This window comes from Phyllobates terribilis, unplaced genomic scaffold, assembly GCF_046119375.1.
Source record: "Phyllobates terribilis strain yellow unplaced genomic scaffold, ASM4611937v1 Scaffold_9__5_contigs__length_417890890, whole genome shotgun sequence".
NCBI lineage: Eukaryota > Metazoa > Chordata > Amphibia > Anura > Dendrobatidae > Phyllobates > Phyllobates terribilis.
The window spans coordinates 37134633-37152985 of record NW_027362769.1 but is presented as its reverse complement, the minus strand read 5'-3'; the positions used below and the strand labels follow the sequence as shown (position 1 = coordinate 37152985).

General features: G+C 42.2%; 1 protein-coding gene across 2 annotated transcripts in view; it reads left to right on the top strand.

Annotated features, from left to right (window-relative positions):
* Positions 1-18353, top strand: part of NRP2 (neuropilin 2) — a 169785-nt gene that overhangs the window by 69945 nt on the left and 81487 nt on the right. For both annotated transcript variants that reach the window (XM_073646396.1, XM_073646397.1), the window contains exons 3-7: positions 4887-5068; positions 10505-10735; positions 11630-11785; positions 13068-13237; positions 17581-17736. In XM_073646396.1, coding sequence (XP_073502497.1) covers positions 4887-5068; positions 10505-10735; positions 11630-11785; positions 13068-13237; positions 17581-17736 — 895 coding nt within the window. The remainder of the gene's footprint in view (positions 1-4886; positions 5069-10504; positions 10736-11629; positions 11786-13067; positions 13238-17580; positions 17737-18353) is intronic.

The following is an 18353-nucleotide window of genomic DNA, read 5'->3' as shown; positions in this document are numbered from 1 at the left end:
GCCAGCTGACATCAAGCCCAGGTTAGTAATGGAGAGGCGTCTATAAGACACCCCCATTACTAACCCCATAGTCAAAGTTAAAAGAAAACACAAACACCCAGAATAAAGTCCTTTAATTGAAATAAAGACACAATTCTTTATTGTTCTAAATTAAACCATACTTACCATCACGCCCATTCCAGCTGAAGCCAACGATCTCCTGCAATAAAAGTAAAATAATAAAGCAACCTCATCCTTACCTTTCCATGGTTCCCACGACAGCTTCAGCTCTGCTACATCGAGATGACAGGCTGGACCGCAGCAGAACGCTGCCATCCAGCCTGTCATCCCGCAGACACTGAGAAGCGCAGGCATGCTTGCGCTCCTCAGTGTCTCTCTGTGACGTCATCCAGATGAGCCGAGTTCATGTCCAATGAACTCAGCTCACCTCATGCACGTCACTGACAGCGTGGGAAAATTCTCACGCTGAAGCGCTGAGTGCAGGAGAATTTTCCCACGCTGTCAGTGACGTGCATGAGGTGAGCTGAGTTCATTGGACATGACCTCGGCTCATCTGGATGACGTCACAGCCAGACACTGAGGAGTGGAAGTATGCCTGCGCTTCTCAGTGTCTGCGGGATGACAGGCTGGATGGCAGCGTTCTGCTGCGGTCCAGCCTGTCATCTCGATGTAGCAGAGCTGAAGCTGTCCTGGGAACCATGGAAAGGTAAGGATGAGGTTGCTTTATTATTTTACTTTTATTGCAGGAGATCGTTGGCTTCAGCTGGAATGGGCGTGACGGTAAGTATGGTTTAATTTAGAACAATAAAGAATTGTGTCTTTATTTCAATTAAAGGACTTTTTTCTGGGTGTTTGTGTTTTTTTTAAATACTTTACTAGAAATTCATGGTGGTCATGTCTAATATTGGCGTGACCCCATGAATTTCGGGCTTAGGGCCAGCTGATAATGCCAAGCTGGCCTTAACCCCTTTATTACCCAGTGAGCCACCGCACCAGGGCCCTGGATGAGTTGGGTACAGCGCCAGAAGATGGCGCTTCTATGAACGCGCCATTTTCCGGGGCGGCTGCGGACTGCAATTTGCAGCGGGTGGGGCCTAGAAAGCTTGGGCCTCCCTGTGCTGCGGATTCCAGCCCCCAGCTGCCTTGTTGTACCTGGCTGGACACAAAAATAGGGCGAAGCCCCACGTATTTTTTTTTTTAATTATTTCATGAAATTCATGGAATAATTAAGAAAAAAAGGGCTTCCCTATATTGTTGTGTCCGGCTAGGTACAAATAGGCAGCTGGTGGTTGGGGGCAGCCCGTTCCTGCCTGCTGTACCTGACTGGACACAAATATAGGGCGAAGCCCCACATAATTTTTTTTTAATTATTTCATGAATTTCCTGAAATAATTTAAAAAAAATTGACGTGGGGCTTTGCACTATATTTGGGTCCAGCCAGGTACAGCAGGCAGGAACGGGCTGCCCCCAACCACCAGCTGCCTATTTGTACCTGGCCGGACACAACAATATAGGGAAGCCCTTTTTTTCTTAATTATTCCATGAATTTCATGAAATAATTAAAAAAAAAAATACTTGGGGCTTCGCCCTATTTTTGTGTCCAGCCAGGTACAACTAGGCAGCTGGGGGATGGAATCTGCAGCGCAGGGAGGCCCAAGCTTTCTGCCCCCCGCTGAAAATTGCAGTCCGCAGTCGCCCCGGAAAATGGCGCGTTCATAGAAGCTGGATGCTGTACCTGGCTGGCATACAAAAATATGGCGAAGCCCACGTCAAAAGTTTTGGGAAAAATTAATTAAAAAATAAATAATAATTTAGGGACTGCATCTTTATTAACTCCTCAAATGTCATTTAGTGTTAAAATAATGGATTTATTTTAAAAAAAAATAGCGTTGGATCCCCCATAATTTTAGTCTCTAGCGGAGGTTAAGCAGACGGCTGGGGCAGATGTTTGAAGCCTGGGAAGGGGGTAAAACCCACGGAGCTTCCCAGGCTACTAATATCAGCCCCCAGCTGAATACCTAGCCTTTACTAGCTATTAAAATGGGGGACCCCCCCCAAAAAAATGACGTGGGTTCCCCCCTATTTTAATAGCTAGCAAAGGCTAGGCAGACAGCTGGGGGCTGATATTAATAGCCCAGGAAGGGTGCCATGAATATTGGCCCCCTCCCAGGCTAGAAACACCAGTCGTCAGCCGCCCCAGAAATGGCGCATCCATAGGATGCGCCAACTCTGGCACTTAGCCTCGCTCTTCCACGCTGCCCTGGTGCGGTGGCAGGGGGTAATAGTGGTGGGGTTCATGTCAGCGCCAGCTGCCATGAAGCCCAGGTTAGTAATGATGGGCGTCTATAAGACACCCCCATTCCTAACCTACAAAGTGTTAAAAAGAAAAAACACACTACACCCAGAAAAAAATAATTTATTTGAAATAAAACACACAATTTTATTTAATTCTTAGTTTACTAAAAATAATAGTTACCTGTCCACGTTCCTGCGCTGATCTCCCATGCACAGCTGTCACATCTGGAGATGGTGACAGCTGTGCATGGCTGCTGTAAGCTCACGCTGCCGGGAACACGTCCGCTCCCGGCAGCGGGAGCCACTGACTGAGGTCACCGGAGTGCATTCAGTCAGCGCAGCTCCGGAGACCTCCTTTACGGCAGTGCTGTACCGTGGGAATTTCTCACGATACAGCAGTGCCGTAAAGGAGCTAACCAGAGCAGAGCTGCCTGAACTCCGGTGAACCCTTACGGCCCCGTCATTCTAGCGGCGGCAGCGGTTCAGAGCGGTCACATTCTATGTGGCTGCTCTGAACTGGAGATCTTCGTGGGACACTCGTGGACTGCTACGGAGGGGTAAGGATAAGGTTGTGGTTTATTATTTTATATTTTATTACAGGAGATCGATGGCTTCGGGGAATTAGGTGTCTAGGTGAGTATAGGTGTAGTTTTTTATTTTTTACTTTATTTTAGGTGGCGATCGGCGGGGACAGGTAATGTATGAACTAATTTCTTTTAGGTAACCACTGGCCACCAATGACATGTATTTAACATTTATTGGGGACACAGTAGGGCAATTTAAATAGCAGGATCAGTCTGATGGGAACTACTGCTCCCATCGAGCTGATCCTGCTGGCAGGAGTGGACGGGGGACAGACATAGGCCGATGGGAGTAGTAGTGTCACATCGGCCTATGTCTGCCTGCACGCACACACACCGCACACACCCGCACACATCGCACAGACACCGCGCACACCCGCACACATCGCACAGACACCGCGCACACACACCCCGCACACACACCCCGCACACACACCCCGCACACACACCCCGCACACACACTAATCATGACGGGTCTGGGAGGTGAGGCTGACCTGTGCGGCCGTGGGAAAGTTGATGTGAGTTCATGCAGTCAAGCATGAACTCACATGAACCCTCTGAGGGCACCGCGGCTACTTCAAATGAACAGCTGATCGGCATCACCTGATACCTCAGCTGTTCATTTGAAATAACCGGCGGGAAAGCGCAGCACAGAACGGGAAAGCCGGCGGTGAAGTCTTTTCACTGCCGGCTTCCCCGCCCGGGTCCTTCGCTCCCCACTGCTTGGAGCTGCGCTCCCCGCCCGGTCCTAACTTACTATCGGGATGGGAGGTGGCGAGGGGAGCGGAGGATCGGGGTGGGAGGCTGCAGGGAAGCAGTATGGGGCTGTGTGATTGTTTAAAAGCCGGCGGCTTTATACCGCGCGCCGGCTTTTAAACAATCAGGAGAATTCTCCCCCGCTGGGATGGCATTCTGATGACAGGCTGGATCGCGCTGCCATCCAACTTGTCATCCTTCACAGACACTGCAGAGCGCAGGCATTATGGGAACTTCCGATTCCGGTATCCGATATTGTAAAAGTATCGGAATTAAGTATCGGAATTCCGATACCGCGAATATCGGCCGATACCCGATATTACAGTATCGGAATGCTCAACACTAGTTATCACCAATTCGTGGAGTGGATTAACTGAGCTGGAAAATACACAGTTCCCTGTTGCCAAAGTGCCTGGCTACTTTATTAATACATTATAATGGCGCAGTCATAATAGGACGGAGATTGGAACGCAATGCTTAGACTGGCCGGCGCCTCTCCCTGCCTAAATGTGCAACTGTATAGAAATACATGAAGCTGTCACGCTCGGGTCAGGAGAGCCGCCTGGCAGTCCGAGCATTGCGTTCTGATTTACATGGCCGTCTGACTGTGCCCTTAAGCTTTATTCACACATCAGTATTTTTGATTAGTATTCCATCAGTATTTGTGTGCCAAAACCAGGAGTGACTCCAAAACACCAACCACGCGTCAGTCTTTCAATTATAGTTTTTCTCTGATTGTTCCACTCCTGGTTTTGGCACACAAACACTGTGGGAACACTGATCAAAAATACTGATGTGTGAATAAGACCTAAAACAGGAACCTGGGGGAAATGTACACACCATCAAACACTTTTCCCTTTTATATATTCGCATACTGCATAAAATCACAAAACTCTTTTATTCCTCCTGTAGAGATAAGAAGACATGCCCTTACAGAGTGTGACACTGTTAGCACTATTTAGTGAGTGTCTTGGTGTTTTGGGCAAGTTTTATTGATAGGGAACAGTAATAGCAAATTATCTATTTATGTATACATTTCCTGGAAGAACAATATAAGAACTTTGCAAAAAAAAAATTAATCCAGAAGTATTTTATGAAGAGTAAGAATATTTACAGGCGAGCCGACAGCTGCTTGGGAGTGTCCATTATCATTCTGCTTGTAGATTGCACTATCTTTGTAATGTCTGACTATTTAGCAGGATGTTCTTTATTTGAAACGAGTCTGCTTCTAATGTTTGGTTCTTGTTCTTACAGATACGACTTCATTGAGATCCGGGATGGAGACAGTGAATCTGCAGAGCTTTTAGGGAAACACTGTGGAAATATTGCACCGTCTACAATCACGTCATCGGGCTCACACATCTACATCCGCTTTATCTCAGATTACGCTCGTCAGGGTGCCGGATTTTCTCTGCGTTATGAGATCTTTAAGACAGGTCAGTTTTGAAAAAACTTAAAACTTTGCTGTAATACTTCAGTAAATCCATTCTGTACCTTCCACCCACAGTATAAAGACATGTAATCTGCAGTAGCACATATATTCAGTCCTCTACATATAGAGCATGACCTCTTAAAGTTTATTAGTAATTGGGATCCTTACAAGTTGCATACAATAATTGCAGCCCTCTTTATCTAGTCATGTGTTTGTGTGACAAAAAGGGTTAAAAACACAAATACCATCGTACCTATTCCAAGTCATTGCGCTTACCTAACCGATGCATCATTTAGTAAAATGTGCATCATCTCCTGTTATCCTGACAGTGTATCACGGTTCCTGAAAGACTACTCTGATTGAAATTGATGCTATGTTTAATCAATACCTGTTTATGACTTCTTATGCCTACTTCTCAGTCAGCTTTAAATAAGTCTGCAGCTGATCAGTCGAGTCTTAGATCAGTGCAAATCATTAGGACATTCCCTTTATTGCTTTTCCAATCAGGTGATGACTCTAGTGAAGCATTGAAGCCAAGGGCAAAATGTTGAAGGTCAATTGAGTTTTACAACCTCTGGACCCACAACCTCATCTCTTTGGTTATAGCCGCTTGTGAATCATTGTAGAATGAAATGTAATTATTTGTATCTCTCCAATGAAATATTGTAAAACTTGTAACAGCATAGGCCAACAGATATGACTGAAGCTATAACTGATAGATAGATAGATAGATAGATAGACAGATAGACAGATAGATAGATAGAGAGATAGGTCCTAGAAAATAGAGGCAGCATTCCAAAAATTCCAGTTCAATATGCTTTTATTGACCCATCATATCAGAGGTGGCAATGTTTCGTCTCTAGTGAGGGACTTTTTCAAGGCTTGAAAAGTCCCTCACTAGGGGCGAAACGATGCCACCTCTGGCATGATGGGTCAATAAAGCATATTGAACTGGAATTTCTGGAGTGCTGCCTCTATTTTTCTAGGACCTAACACAAGGTTTGGTATTGCCTATGAGGCTTTGTACCTGTTTATATCTTTTTGCCATATTGCTAGTGCTGCACCTTTATTTTGCTATTAGATAGATAGATAGATAGATAGATAGATAGATGGATGGATAGATGGATAAAGATAGATAGATAGATAGCTAGATAGATGGATAGATAGCTCACTTGCTCTTGAGACAAAACATTGCCTTCTGTTCACATGGGCGAAGAAAGACATCAGTTTTTTGCATGGAATTTGCTATTGAGTGCTGCCCACTTTTCTTGCTTTTTTATGTACTATAGGTTGGTGGGTTGCAACCTGTTATTCCTGACAGTGTTATCCTCACCTGTACCTGCACGTTTGCTTGTGCAGCTCCATTTTTTTCTAGATATATAGATGATATAGATAGTATTTACTGAAATAGTTGAAATCAGATGTCAATTTAAATAGGAAATTACACAACCTCCGTACATTGTATACACACTAAGTCCTCCTTCACATGTCCATGTTTAATTAGCAGTACTGGTGCCATCAGTGTATCCATTTTTACCATCATTGTGTCATCAGTGTTTTTCTGGTATTGTTGAAGAAAGAATAAAATTCCAAAGCTTCTTCTATACTTTGCAATGTTAAACACGGACAGCACACAGACTGTACACTGATGGTACACTGATGGCATCCGTGTGCTGTACATGTTTTTCATGGATCCATACATTTCTATTGGCCCTTGTCGTCTGTGTTGCTGGAAAAGACAGAGCAGTCTCCTTGTGTTTCGCACGGACACACGGTCAGTGTAAAAACATGTACATGTACATAGCACCATAGACTATCATGGCTATATGTTGTATCCGGGAGAAAAATAAATACCACACTTACTGGAAACATGGATACGTGAAGGAGCCCTAACTCTATAATCTGCTTGTCCATAGCCATCAAAAGACTGAATCATGAATAGAATTTGTAAGGAAGTCATTTTATTATTTCTGGAAGATTTGTTGCCCAACCTCTGGAGATTTTGGCCATGCCTAACGCCAACTCTCCTACAGTAGATTGGTACGCTAGAGCTGGCTTGCAGTAATTTGTGCCGACCACTAATGTATGCAGTTTATAGCAGAACAGTGAATAGACTAGAGTAGACAGACGTGATGTGGCATCTGTATGGTCACATTGACAACATGGAGCCAAAATTTCCCCATCCATGTCATTAATTGGATGCACGTGGATAAAATCCTAAACATGATATTGGCTGATGCTGACACTAGAAGAGTATACCGTTTCCTTAACATATTTCGGTAATGTATTGGGGAAGTTAAAGTGATACATTGTATGTAAACTTACACCCACTCCCCCCACACATATTTGTAAGGGGAATAGGGTTAAGTGGAGATTGTGCGGCTGTCATCAGCCCTTTCTATGCATACACAATTTAAGATCATCAGTGACACTATTCTGTTGGTAAGCCAGAAGGTCAATGTGCCTGTGGGGCTTTACTCTGTAATGGTGACAGCAGAGGGGTCAAGAAGGAAATGACAAAAGCGTTGTCTGCTGGGCTTTAAAGAAGGCTATTCAGTACTTTTTGGGCCAAGAGCATGAAAGAAGTACACTTGGCATATAATAGCTAAGACTAAAGAGTCTCTATCCTTGAATAAAGTAATCAGATTTATGACTTTTTATGCCTTTTCTGATCCTGCACACACCATGAATTTGCAGTGTCCATGTGCTCTGTACATACAAGGAACATCATTTCTCTTCTGCATTTTTAATGCTCGAGTTGGCGGCAGATCTTGAAAATATCAGTAAACTTGGTCTCATTTGTATTGCACAAGAATTGTAGAAATCTACCGTCTCATCAAGATATGGAATAGAAGAAAAAAGAGAACCATTTGTGAAAGACTAGAGATATGCGTGGCGCTTTAGAGGTTTTCGGATATGTGCTGTATCAGTGATCTAGCTTTTGTCTTGGGTCTTAGGTACTGTATAAGCTGGCGTGTGTGAACAGAATCTCAGAGCAGGTTCGGCACCTATCCCGGCTTGCGGCAGTATCAGTGTGTATCAGAGTGAAATATTTATGCACATAATATAGAAGACAAGCAAGATCTTGGGATAATTGAATAGTAAGCTGAAGGTTGAAGGTTACTGCATAAATATATTCAAGAAGGATTTCTGGTAGCTTTCTGACTGAGCAGTAAATGAGGAATGTGGTATTTGGTGTCAAGAAAAGAACTATTACAAATTACATGGGGCTTGAGCCTTTATTTTTTACTCAGGTGCAGATCTTCGTACAGAACTTGTAACAATGGAGAGTAATAAAGTTATACTGACTTGAAAATATGCCTAAAATACATGTAGTATTAATACACATGTGTACATCATGCTTCACCTGTTAGGCTACATTCACACACGAGTGTTACCATCTGAGAGAAGCAGACTGATTATTTTTCTCAGGTGTTATCCTAGTAGCGTTTGTTTTTTCTCTCGTCTGTTATTTTTCCACTGAAGCAGGTACACCAATGGTCCCCAACCTTTTTTTACTTTGAGACACACACGTGAGCCACATCCAGTGCCACCCTCCCCCAGAAATGACACCCCGAGTCCCCCATTACCAGTATGACTGCTAAAGCTTCCCCCACCAAGACCTTCTGCACCATTCCTTTATATGCAGTATGCTTACATCCAGGGGTTCCCACACACCTGCCATACCACTGCAACCAGCCTCAAACACCCCTCTACCTTGCAGTATTAGCCATATCCAGTTTACCATATTTGTCTTCCCTCCGCAGCCAGTATATGCCCACTTATGTCTTCTCTTCTGCTACCATCTCCAGACCTTCTCATCATAGCTATTTTCTAGACTGGGTGCTAATGCACCAAGCTCGCAGACTGCCGTGAACCCCGCACACCACATGTGACTCCTGAGCCATAGGTTGAGAACCCCTGAGGTAGACTGTCTGAACCTTTTATCCATTGACTCTTAACAATGTATTGGTTAAAACAGATGAAACTTGGATGGAACACTGAAGTACAAAGTATGTCATCTGTTTTACATGAATCCCTATAGATTTTAATGGCGAGATTGATCCACAAAACGGATGATATTAGGATGTTCTCTGAGCCTCATGGTCCGTAGACATAAATGCTTTTTAAAAACTGATATGTGTATGGATCAATGAGACTCTACTAGTCAGTGTGCTGTCCGAGAAAATGACGAACAGCATTAAGATGTGTCAGAAGACACCTTCCTAAACTTGTCTTCTTCTACTGTAAAGTTCTCATTACCATCTATGATAAGCTATCAGATTGCAGTAGATATCGCCACTGTTGTATCTGTAATAGGAGAACAAGAGTTCTACAGCAGACCTCTTTGCTGAGCTCCACCACCTCAGTCACCTGTCACCTAAACTGGAATGAATCAGAAGGAAATTACCTCCTTCTTCAAGTTTCTTTGAGGAGCATGCAGAAAATCCTGTAGGCTGCCAGACATACTGGACATACTTTTCTTCAGGTTTCTTTAATCATTTCTTTTCATTTTTAGTGTTCTTTTTCATCTCATCTATTTCATCTCAATGATTTTCTTTTTATTAAAGATTAGATAGCAAATTTCAGTCCCTACAATGAAGATGACGTTGCTGTTCCAGTGAGAATAAAATGGCAGATTTCATACACTTAGGTGTAAGCATGTTAAAGATATATGCTTACATCTCCTTCAGTTATGGAAGTAAACTGATAAACACTAAGAGGAATGTTCCTTTTAAGACTCACATGGAAATTGCACAAAGTGTTTGAACAGATTTCTAATTGTTAATGGCACACTTCTTTGACATTTTAGTTGAACATGCGAAATGGGATTCTTGCCCCCTGTTTCAGTCTCTAAAGCATCGCCTTAAGGCACATCAGAGATATAGGGCACACAGCAGGACTCTCTGCAGATTCAATACAATGGCTACCATTGTTGAAGTCCGTATTAATAGTCTTTGGCCTATTGGCAAGCACAAAGCTTTCTTTAATCCACAGAAACTAAACAGCCATCCCTACTGTCTAGTTCCATCTCTTTCATGTTTGTCACCTTTTGAAAAATATTTAGCATGTGATCCCTGGAGATCTGATTTATTAAATACGAGAAGACATAATTGACAACTGTGCCACGTTGTACATTATGAATATGTGAACATCTCACATGTCGACCATTTGTGGCATACTCAGGTTGAAGTAATTATGGATTAGTCTGAATGAAAAGTTTTGAGTTTTTTTACACTAAACTGTATTATTAATTATTCAATTCACAAAAATAGGAATTTACAAACATGTTAGATCCATCATATTTCTACTGCATTACTTGCAGATTTCGGTTTAAAATATACTACACTCCATCTTTACATCATGCCGTCTCTCGATTTCTTGGGGTTATAGAGGTCATTCAGCATTGTGTCAGCCCTTCCTGTTTGTATTATTGCAGGCTCTGAAGACTGCTCCAGGAATTTCACCAACACTAATGGCACCATTGAGTCTCCTGGCTATCCAGACAAATACCCACACAACCTGGACTGTGTATTTACTATCCTGGCCAAGCCAAAGATGGAGATCATCCTGCATTTTTTGACCTTCGACCTAGAGCATGACCCCCTCCAAGTTGCAGAAGGGGATTGCAAGTATGATTGGCTAGACATCTGGGATGGCATTCCCAATGGTAAGATGTAGGGAATGGCAGGATTATATAGACATATGGTAATGGATTTATATGGATGGATGGATTGGTGGGTGAGTGGATGGATGGATGGGTGGGTTTATGGATGGATGGGTAGGTGAGTGGATGGATGGATGGGTGGGTGGGTGAGTGGATGGATGGATGGGTGGGTTTATGGATGGATGGATGGATGGATGGATGGGTAGGTGAGTGGATGGATGGGTGGGTTTATGGATGGATGGATGGATAGGTGAGTGGATGGATGGATGGGTGGGTGAGTGGATGGATGGATGGGTGGGTTTATGGATGGATGGATGGATGGGTGGGTTTATGGATGGGTAGGTGAGTGGATGGATGGATGGGTGGGTTTATGGATGGATGGATGGGTAGGTGAGTGGATGGATGGATGGGTGGGTTTAAGGATGGATGGATGGATGGGTAGGTGAGTGGATGGATGGGTGGGTTTATGGATGGATTTATCAATGGATAGATAGATTTTTTCTATGTACATTTGATTTTAGTACGCTGCAGAAGAATATAGATAAAGTTGGCATGTACAGTAAGTCATCACTTTGGCACTTCTTTACTCGTGCTTTCAACATCTTTGATTGAATGTTTTTTTTTTTTTCTTCAAGTATATCCATTGAATCAGCTTTTCTACTTCTTTCTCTGTCTCGTCTCCTCAAGATACTAAGCAATCAAATCACTACCTTGTGGACTGCAGCGTATTGTATTAGATTACTGGTATTTTCAGCTGTCTCCTGGATATACCATTACAGCTGGTAGTCTGTACAGGAGATAAGAAAGCACCAGAGTGCTATTAGTAAAACATAGAAGGAAATGACAGCGTCTAATGCCCACAACTGATAACAATGATGCTCTTATTTTTCTCTGTAGTTGGGCCCTTGATTGGCAGGTACTGTGGTACAAAGACCCCCTCCGAGATCCGGTCTTCAACTGGAATCCTCTCCCTCACCTTTCACACTGACATGGCGGTGGCTAAAGATGGGTTTTCTGCTCGCTATTACCTTGCCCCTCAGGAGGTCCCTGAAAGTAAGTAGAATATCTTTTTGCCTGGTTGGCAGGCCTTGACAGTCTTTGTTTTCATCAGTCAGTCCACCTGCCAAGCACCTGTCTTATTTCCGCTTTGCAATACCTGAATTATTCTAGGTTTCGTGTGTCTTTTATATCATTTCTATGTCCTAGGTCCCTTAGTCCAGATTGTGATTACATGTTTTGTATCAGTCAAATGTTGATAAAGCTGTTGGTGTTTTTTCGACAGTACAATAAGCTCACCGTCAGTCATCTCTATCCCCTCAGTGCATAATTGTCTGACGTGTTAGTCTCGCCACGCTCTCTAGCATTATTTTTCTTTTCCATGTCTTCATTAATAAAAGTTTTTTTTTTCCCAGATTGCATGTACCTTATATATTTGTTACTCTTATTTTAGCGAAAGCTAAAATTTGTAGGAGGCGTCCTCATTTGCTGGCCAATTCCCACAATGTCTTGGGAATCATTTTTCCGCAGAGTGGCTTTAATTAAAGAACATCTTTTGGAAGCAAACTGTAATGCTTATAGGTTATGAGATTGAACACAATCATACATTGATGTTGATGTTTTTTTAATTAGCTTGTTCCTGCATTTTCCACTTATTATGCATTCTGCTTATTGTCTCAGTAGCACCTTATTGTCTGCAAAACTTCTCCAGTGTCAAAACGTAGCTCTGCCATATGCGGCTGGAGCAACTGTACGACATTAATAATTATCATTTTTATATCATTAGTGCCAGATATAGTCTCGGAAACTTAATACAGACACCTCTGGGATGGAACCGATCCACAAGCATAGACATCTGGCTATAATATTCAGTGTTGTCTCCTAAGAAAATAATTATATCAGCTAAACGCAAGCACAGTCTAAGACTAATGTTAGGAAGTAGACCCAAATGTGTTCCTCTCTAGAGGCTTGTTTATGGATCAGACCCATAAATACGTATTTCGGCTAATTTGCTAAGGTTTAAATTGTGGGAGATTAGCAGCATTTTCTCTGATAAGCCTGTGTTTTGCCGATGCTAATTTGTTCTGCTATTGCAAATTTTTACAATTAAGGCGCATAAGATAGTGAAGCTTGTCTTTAGCCATTAGAAAGCTCGTGAATGGGATAATTCAAGGAGATTCACAAATTCAAAAGGATGTTCCTCAAATGTGTTTTTAATTTTAGCCACAGTATTAATAGGCTTGAGAAAAAGAGCAGAGTATTACCTGATAATTATTGGTGGGACATCTCTTTAAGCAGCAGGTTTATATACATTTAAACAATCTTGTGTCTTTTGCAGATTTTCAATGTAATTTTCCCCTGGGAATGGAATCTAGGAGAATATCCAGTGAGCAGATCTCCGCGTCTACTACATATGCGGATGGCGGGTGGATGGCCCAACAAGCTAGGCTGAACAGCGATGACAATGCCTGGGCTCCCAATCACGAGACCACTAGGGAATATCTGCAGGTGCGTTCAGTAACCTGTAGCTGTGTCACCCAGAATGAAATGGAACGCAATTGTAGCTGCAGCAAAGCTAGTCACTGGGCTAATGAAAAATAATTACTTTTGCATTTTACATGAACAGCAGTAAATTAAGCTCGTTTACAATCTTGAGTAAAGGTGACCATGCACATTAGATGGGCTCTGTTCACATGTCTAGTTTTTCAATTGTTTGTAACCAATAAAGTGTTAAAAAAAATAGACGGATGCAAAACGTAAACCAAATTTTTCTTTTTAAGCCGATCTGTCAAAATCTGGTTTCAGTTTTATATTCATTTGCAATATTATTTGTTTGATTTTGAACGGATCTGATTATACTTATAGGTGTCTGAACATCTCGAGTGTTGTGGGCATGTGCAGTGATAAAAAATGATTAATTTCCCATAGACATAGACTTTAATGCTAACAAACTGAAATGGTCACTCCGTTCGCTATCTTTTTTTTTTTTTTGAGGACATAAAAAAATGTCCAGTCGAGATTTTTTTCTCTGTCGGGAAAAAGATGGATAGCAGATGGAACGGATGCAAACAAAGGGCATTTTTAGACACTTCAGAAGTCAGAACCCATTCAAATGAATGGATGATGTAACTGAAGGTATTAACTTCATTTAAATGTTTCCTAAATGGATTTAAAAATGGAAATAAAAACTGGGCATGGGAACAGAGAGAAAGCGTTTGGCCGAACACTCGTTTGGCCAACAGCTATCTCACCCAAACCCCCAACCCACATGAACATAAACGTTCAGCTTGGCTGAGTATACTTTCATTGGGGAGAAAGTCACTGTGAGACTTATCTTCATGGAAAACATAAGGATCCGGCATCAAAATTAAGACTCTCCAATATCATTTGTTGGTAGGACTCCATACACATCAAAAGATCAGCTAGCTCCGCCAACCTTAGGTTCTTTTTACATGGACCGACCCGCGTCACAGTTCAACTTCTGATCGGTATAGGTCGACTAATAGTCGAATATGTAAACGTTGAACACTGAGCGTTCTGTAATAGATCTCTCAGGTCGTATGCCATGGATCTTGGTAGAGCAAGTCCTGTTTACACAGGACGATGCACCTCCGAGAGCAATGATCTTTTTCACTGCAGAAAAGATAATTTCAGCCTTTTGCTCATTCATCAGGTGATTGGCAGCCTGTTTACACTGCATGATAATTGGGAAACATTTAAAGGGGATATCCGGGACTTTAAAAAATAAAAGGCATGTAGTTGCTAACAGAAGCAACTACCTGCCTATCATACCTGGCGCCGGTCATTGACTGTTCTTGCCATAGATTCAGCTGCTCCCTGTCAACAGAGCGTCAGTTTCTCTTCCTATTGACATGGTGGGACTACTGGTGTCATGCTTATTGACAGCCGGCTCTCCGCTGCCTAATTGGGGGAAACCGGCTGTCAATCAGAATGACACCAGTAGTCCCACCCTTTCAATAGGAAGAGAAACTGACGCTCTGTTGACAGGGAGCAGCTGAATCTCTGGCAAGAGCCGTCAATGACCTACGCTGGGTATAATAGGCTGGTAATTGCCTCTGTTAGCAACTACATGCCTTTTTTTTTAAAGTCCCGGATCTCCCCTTTAAGATGGTTGGAGACCATCACAACACAGAGAGCAGATGACTATGCTGGATTCCAAACCTTCCATTGAGACTGGCTTGATTTTCCATTCGTCTTCAGAGAAGAGTTAGCACATTTAAAAGCTATGCCACCAACAATACCAACATTTCACAGGGTAAGGCCACGTTCACATGTTCAGTATCTGGTCAGTATTTTACATCAGTACTTGTAAGTCAAAACCAGGAGTGTGTGAACAATACGGAAGTGGTGACGTGTTTCTATTATACTTTTCCTCTTATTGTTCCCCTCCTGATTTTGGCTTACAAATACTGATGTAAAATATTGACCAAATACTGAACATGTGAACGTGGCCTAACATTGCAACTAGACCGACTTGTACTGAGAAACAAGTTGTGATTATATTATTAGAATCATTTTTATTGTGCAGTTTAAACTAGTGAGAATCAGCAGGAGAGACCCTCTCTTCTTCTCAGGAAATTTTTTTAACTTTAGGAGGGAAGAGATTTCATTTGTATTTCTTATGAAAGCAGTGGTCTTATCCCTTTCATCCTACGTTAGCTATTCTATTAAACAACCTAAAATCTGTGTTCTAGGCTGTATTACATACCTGCAATGCTGCTGTAAGAATCATTTGCAAAGTAATGCCAATAGATGAGGGAAGAAGCTTATGCAGCAATGTCTAGTGAACTGGTTTAAATCAGGTGTATTGATGTCTCTCGCTGGCTCCTGTCAAGCGCTCATTTGAATCCCTTACAGCACTGTGGTTTGGAAGCCGTTGCTTTGCATTGGGAAGGCAGCCCTGCTAAGTGGATCTCACTGCACCATGCTCTGGATTAATTGTTAGTCAGGAGGCATAATGCTAAGGCTGGTGGGAGTGTCGTAATGAATTGATCCTCTGCAGAAACAGGCTGCAGCGCTTTAAATCACCCCGTCACCAGTCAGCTCCCTTAGGATGCGAGCCAAGTATAACCGGGATTTAGTGTACAGGAGAAAAGTCTAACTCCTTCTGAGCCCGTCTACATAGCACAGCGTAGGGGGTGAGCTTATTAAACACTGGTTACTCTGCTGAACAGGAGCTCGATGAATACCAGCTCTTGGAAGAGGGTTTCTTATAATATATGTCTTCATATGGAGATGCATCATATCTATGAACACTATATGTGTTACTGCTTCCTACAACAGGATATGAATAATACATGTATATGACTCACCACATGTGAGTGTTACCCGCTCACAGCCTAGCACATCTCTTACCATGGTTCTTAGTAGTTTTTGTACTCGCCAGTGCTGATCACCATACATTAGATACAATGCATCTGATATGGGATGGTGATCACTGAGCTTATTCTCATCCTGACAATATGCTCAGAACTATAGATAGTGCTTTAACCCTGTTAGAGCCTACAGCATAATGCCTGCACCTATCTGCCAAACCTCTCCACCTCCACGCTCTGAAGATCGAGCTATTAATGTTCAGACATTTCATAGACCCACCTATAGTTCCAAGGGGAAGGTCATTGCCTCAGCAGGGTGATGTTCCTCTGCCAAATACTAGGATAATTTATTCCACATTAGTAATCTGGCAGGAAAAAGAAGCCACCAAGCAAAATGCAAAGTGTCTTGGACAGTTACTGCATTAACATTTTTTTTCTAAGAAAATCGTCAGGACTGCGCAGTCTGATTCTCGCCTTCAGTTTCTGCTGCTGAAAGAGCTTTAATCAACTTTAGAAAAGTTAGTTACCAAGCGCTTTCTCCTATAGGGATCACTCCCACCGTAAGGCCACGGCCCCACTATCAGTATTTGGTCAGTATTTTTTCTCAGGAGTGGGAGCCAAAACCAGGTGAGGAACAATCAGAGAAAAGGTATAATAGAAACAAGTCACCAATTCTGCATTTATCACCCACTCCTGGTTTTGGCTCCCACTCCTGAGAAAAAATACTGACCGAATACTGACCAAATACTGATAGTGGGGCCGTGGCCTAAAGGAGAAAGAGGGATGAAACAGTGTTAGCGACTTCTGGCACTGTGTGACTTCGGTTAATTGACTTTAAAAATGGTGGCAATTAAGAGCATGCAAGTAACATATCTTTTGATTCTTCGGATTCTCTGCTATGTGAAACCAGATTGGAACCAGATTGTATTTCTTTAATAATATAACCATATTTTTGCAAGATGGTTTTTTTTTCTTACATAAAGAAATATTGACCCCTTATCATTTTCATGATAGTTTGTATTAATTAAATTACAAAAATAACTGGTTTATCTGTTGGTGTAACGGGTCATTACCCTGTAATAAGTACAAAATGTCCTTAACATCCAGGTACAGCTAGAAACAGTAAATTTGGAGAAGAGCTAAAAATATTTGACTTGTCAGCTTATAATTGTATGTTGCTAACTGAATAGATGCATTTGTTACAAAGTGTGTCTATAATGAATATATATACAGTATATGTACTTTATATATATGTCACAGCTAGATGGTTAAAAAATATCTTAATAATTTAACTTGATTTTGAAATATTGATACACCTTGTGCAAAGCCACTCCAGCAATGCTAGAGAATGTGATTGTATGACATCTTACAATTCTGAACAATAATCAATGAATATAGCTGGAATAAATATGTCTCGTAGCAAGCTGCTCGGATGTGTCTCACCTGGGATGAAAGTGTCACACTACTAGAACTCGAAAACAGCTAAACGAATTGTTATCACTAATGTATCTACAGATTGATCTTCGCTTCTTGACTTTGCTGAAAGCAGTGGCAACCCAAGGTGCTGTATCGAAAAATACAGGAGTTTCCTACTATGTCAAATCATACAAGCTGGAAGTCAGCACCAATGGCGAGGATTGGATGATGTTCCGGAATGGTAAAAACCACAAGGTAAGGCAACCTTTCTCAGCGGCTAATTGTGTGTCATTGTACAGAAAGTCAATGGCAAATCAGAATATTATGGCTGAAACTCCAAGAGGGAGTTAGAGTTGGTATCGGTGGGGCTTGTGACTACATGAGCAGTGTGGAAGTCATAAATAAGGACAGTACGATACCATGCAGAGATGATGACAGACTGACCTCACACCTCAAGTCAGATCTTCCCCAGTGGAAGGATTCGGCAGTACTTGTAGAATGGCATGAAGTGGGAATATCTCACCCACATCTGTTTGTCCACGTGGACATTCAGCTCAACCAATAATGATTTGCTATGTAACATTGACAGTCTAGTCGGCCACCAGATTTCTGGCACTGACTCGTTTATTACAATGTTTCATCACACTTGACTTCTTCGATGAAATGATATTTAGGGCAGCTGTTTCCAATTGACTCAAATGAAACCATTTGCTGTGCTGTGTGTCACAAATCTTTCTGGCAGCAAAAAGACGTATTAATAGACAGGACTACTACATGGATTCCTAGTACTTGTCAGCAAAGCGAAGCAGACCTTGCCTTCTGACCTGATGTACAGTGACGACAGCAAGTCAAGGGGAAAATGTTTTCCCATA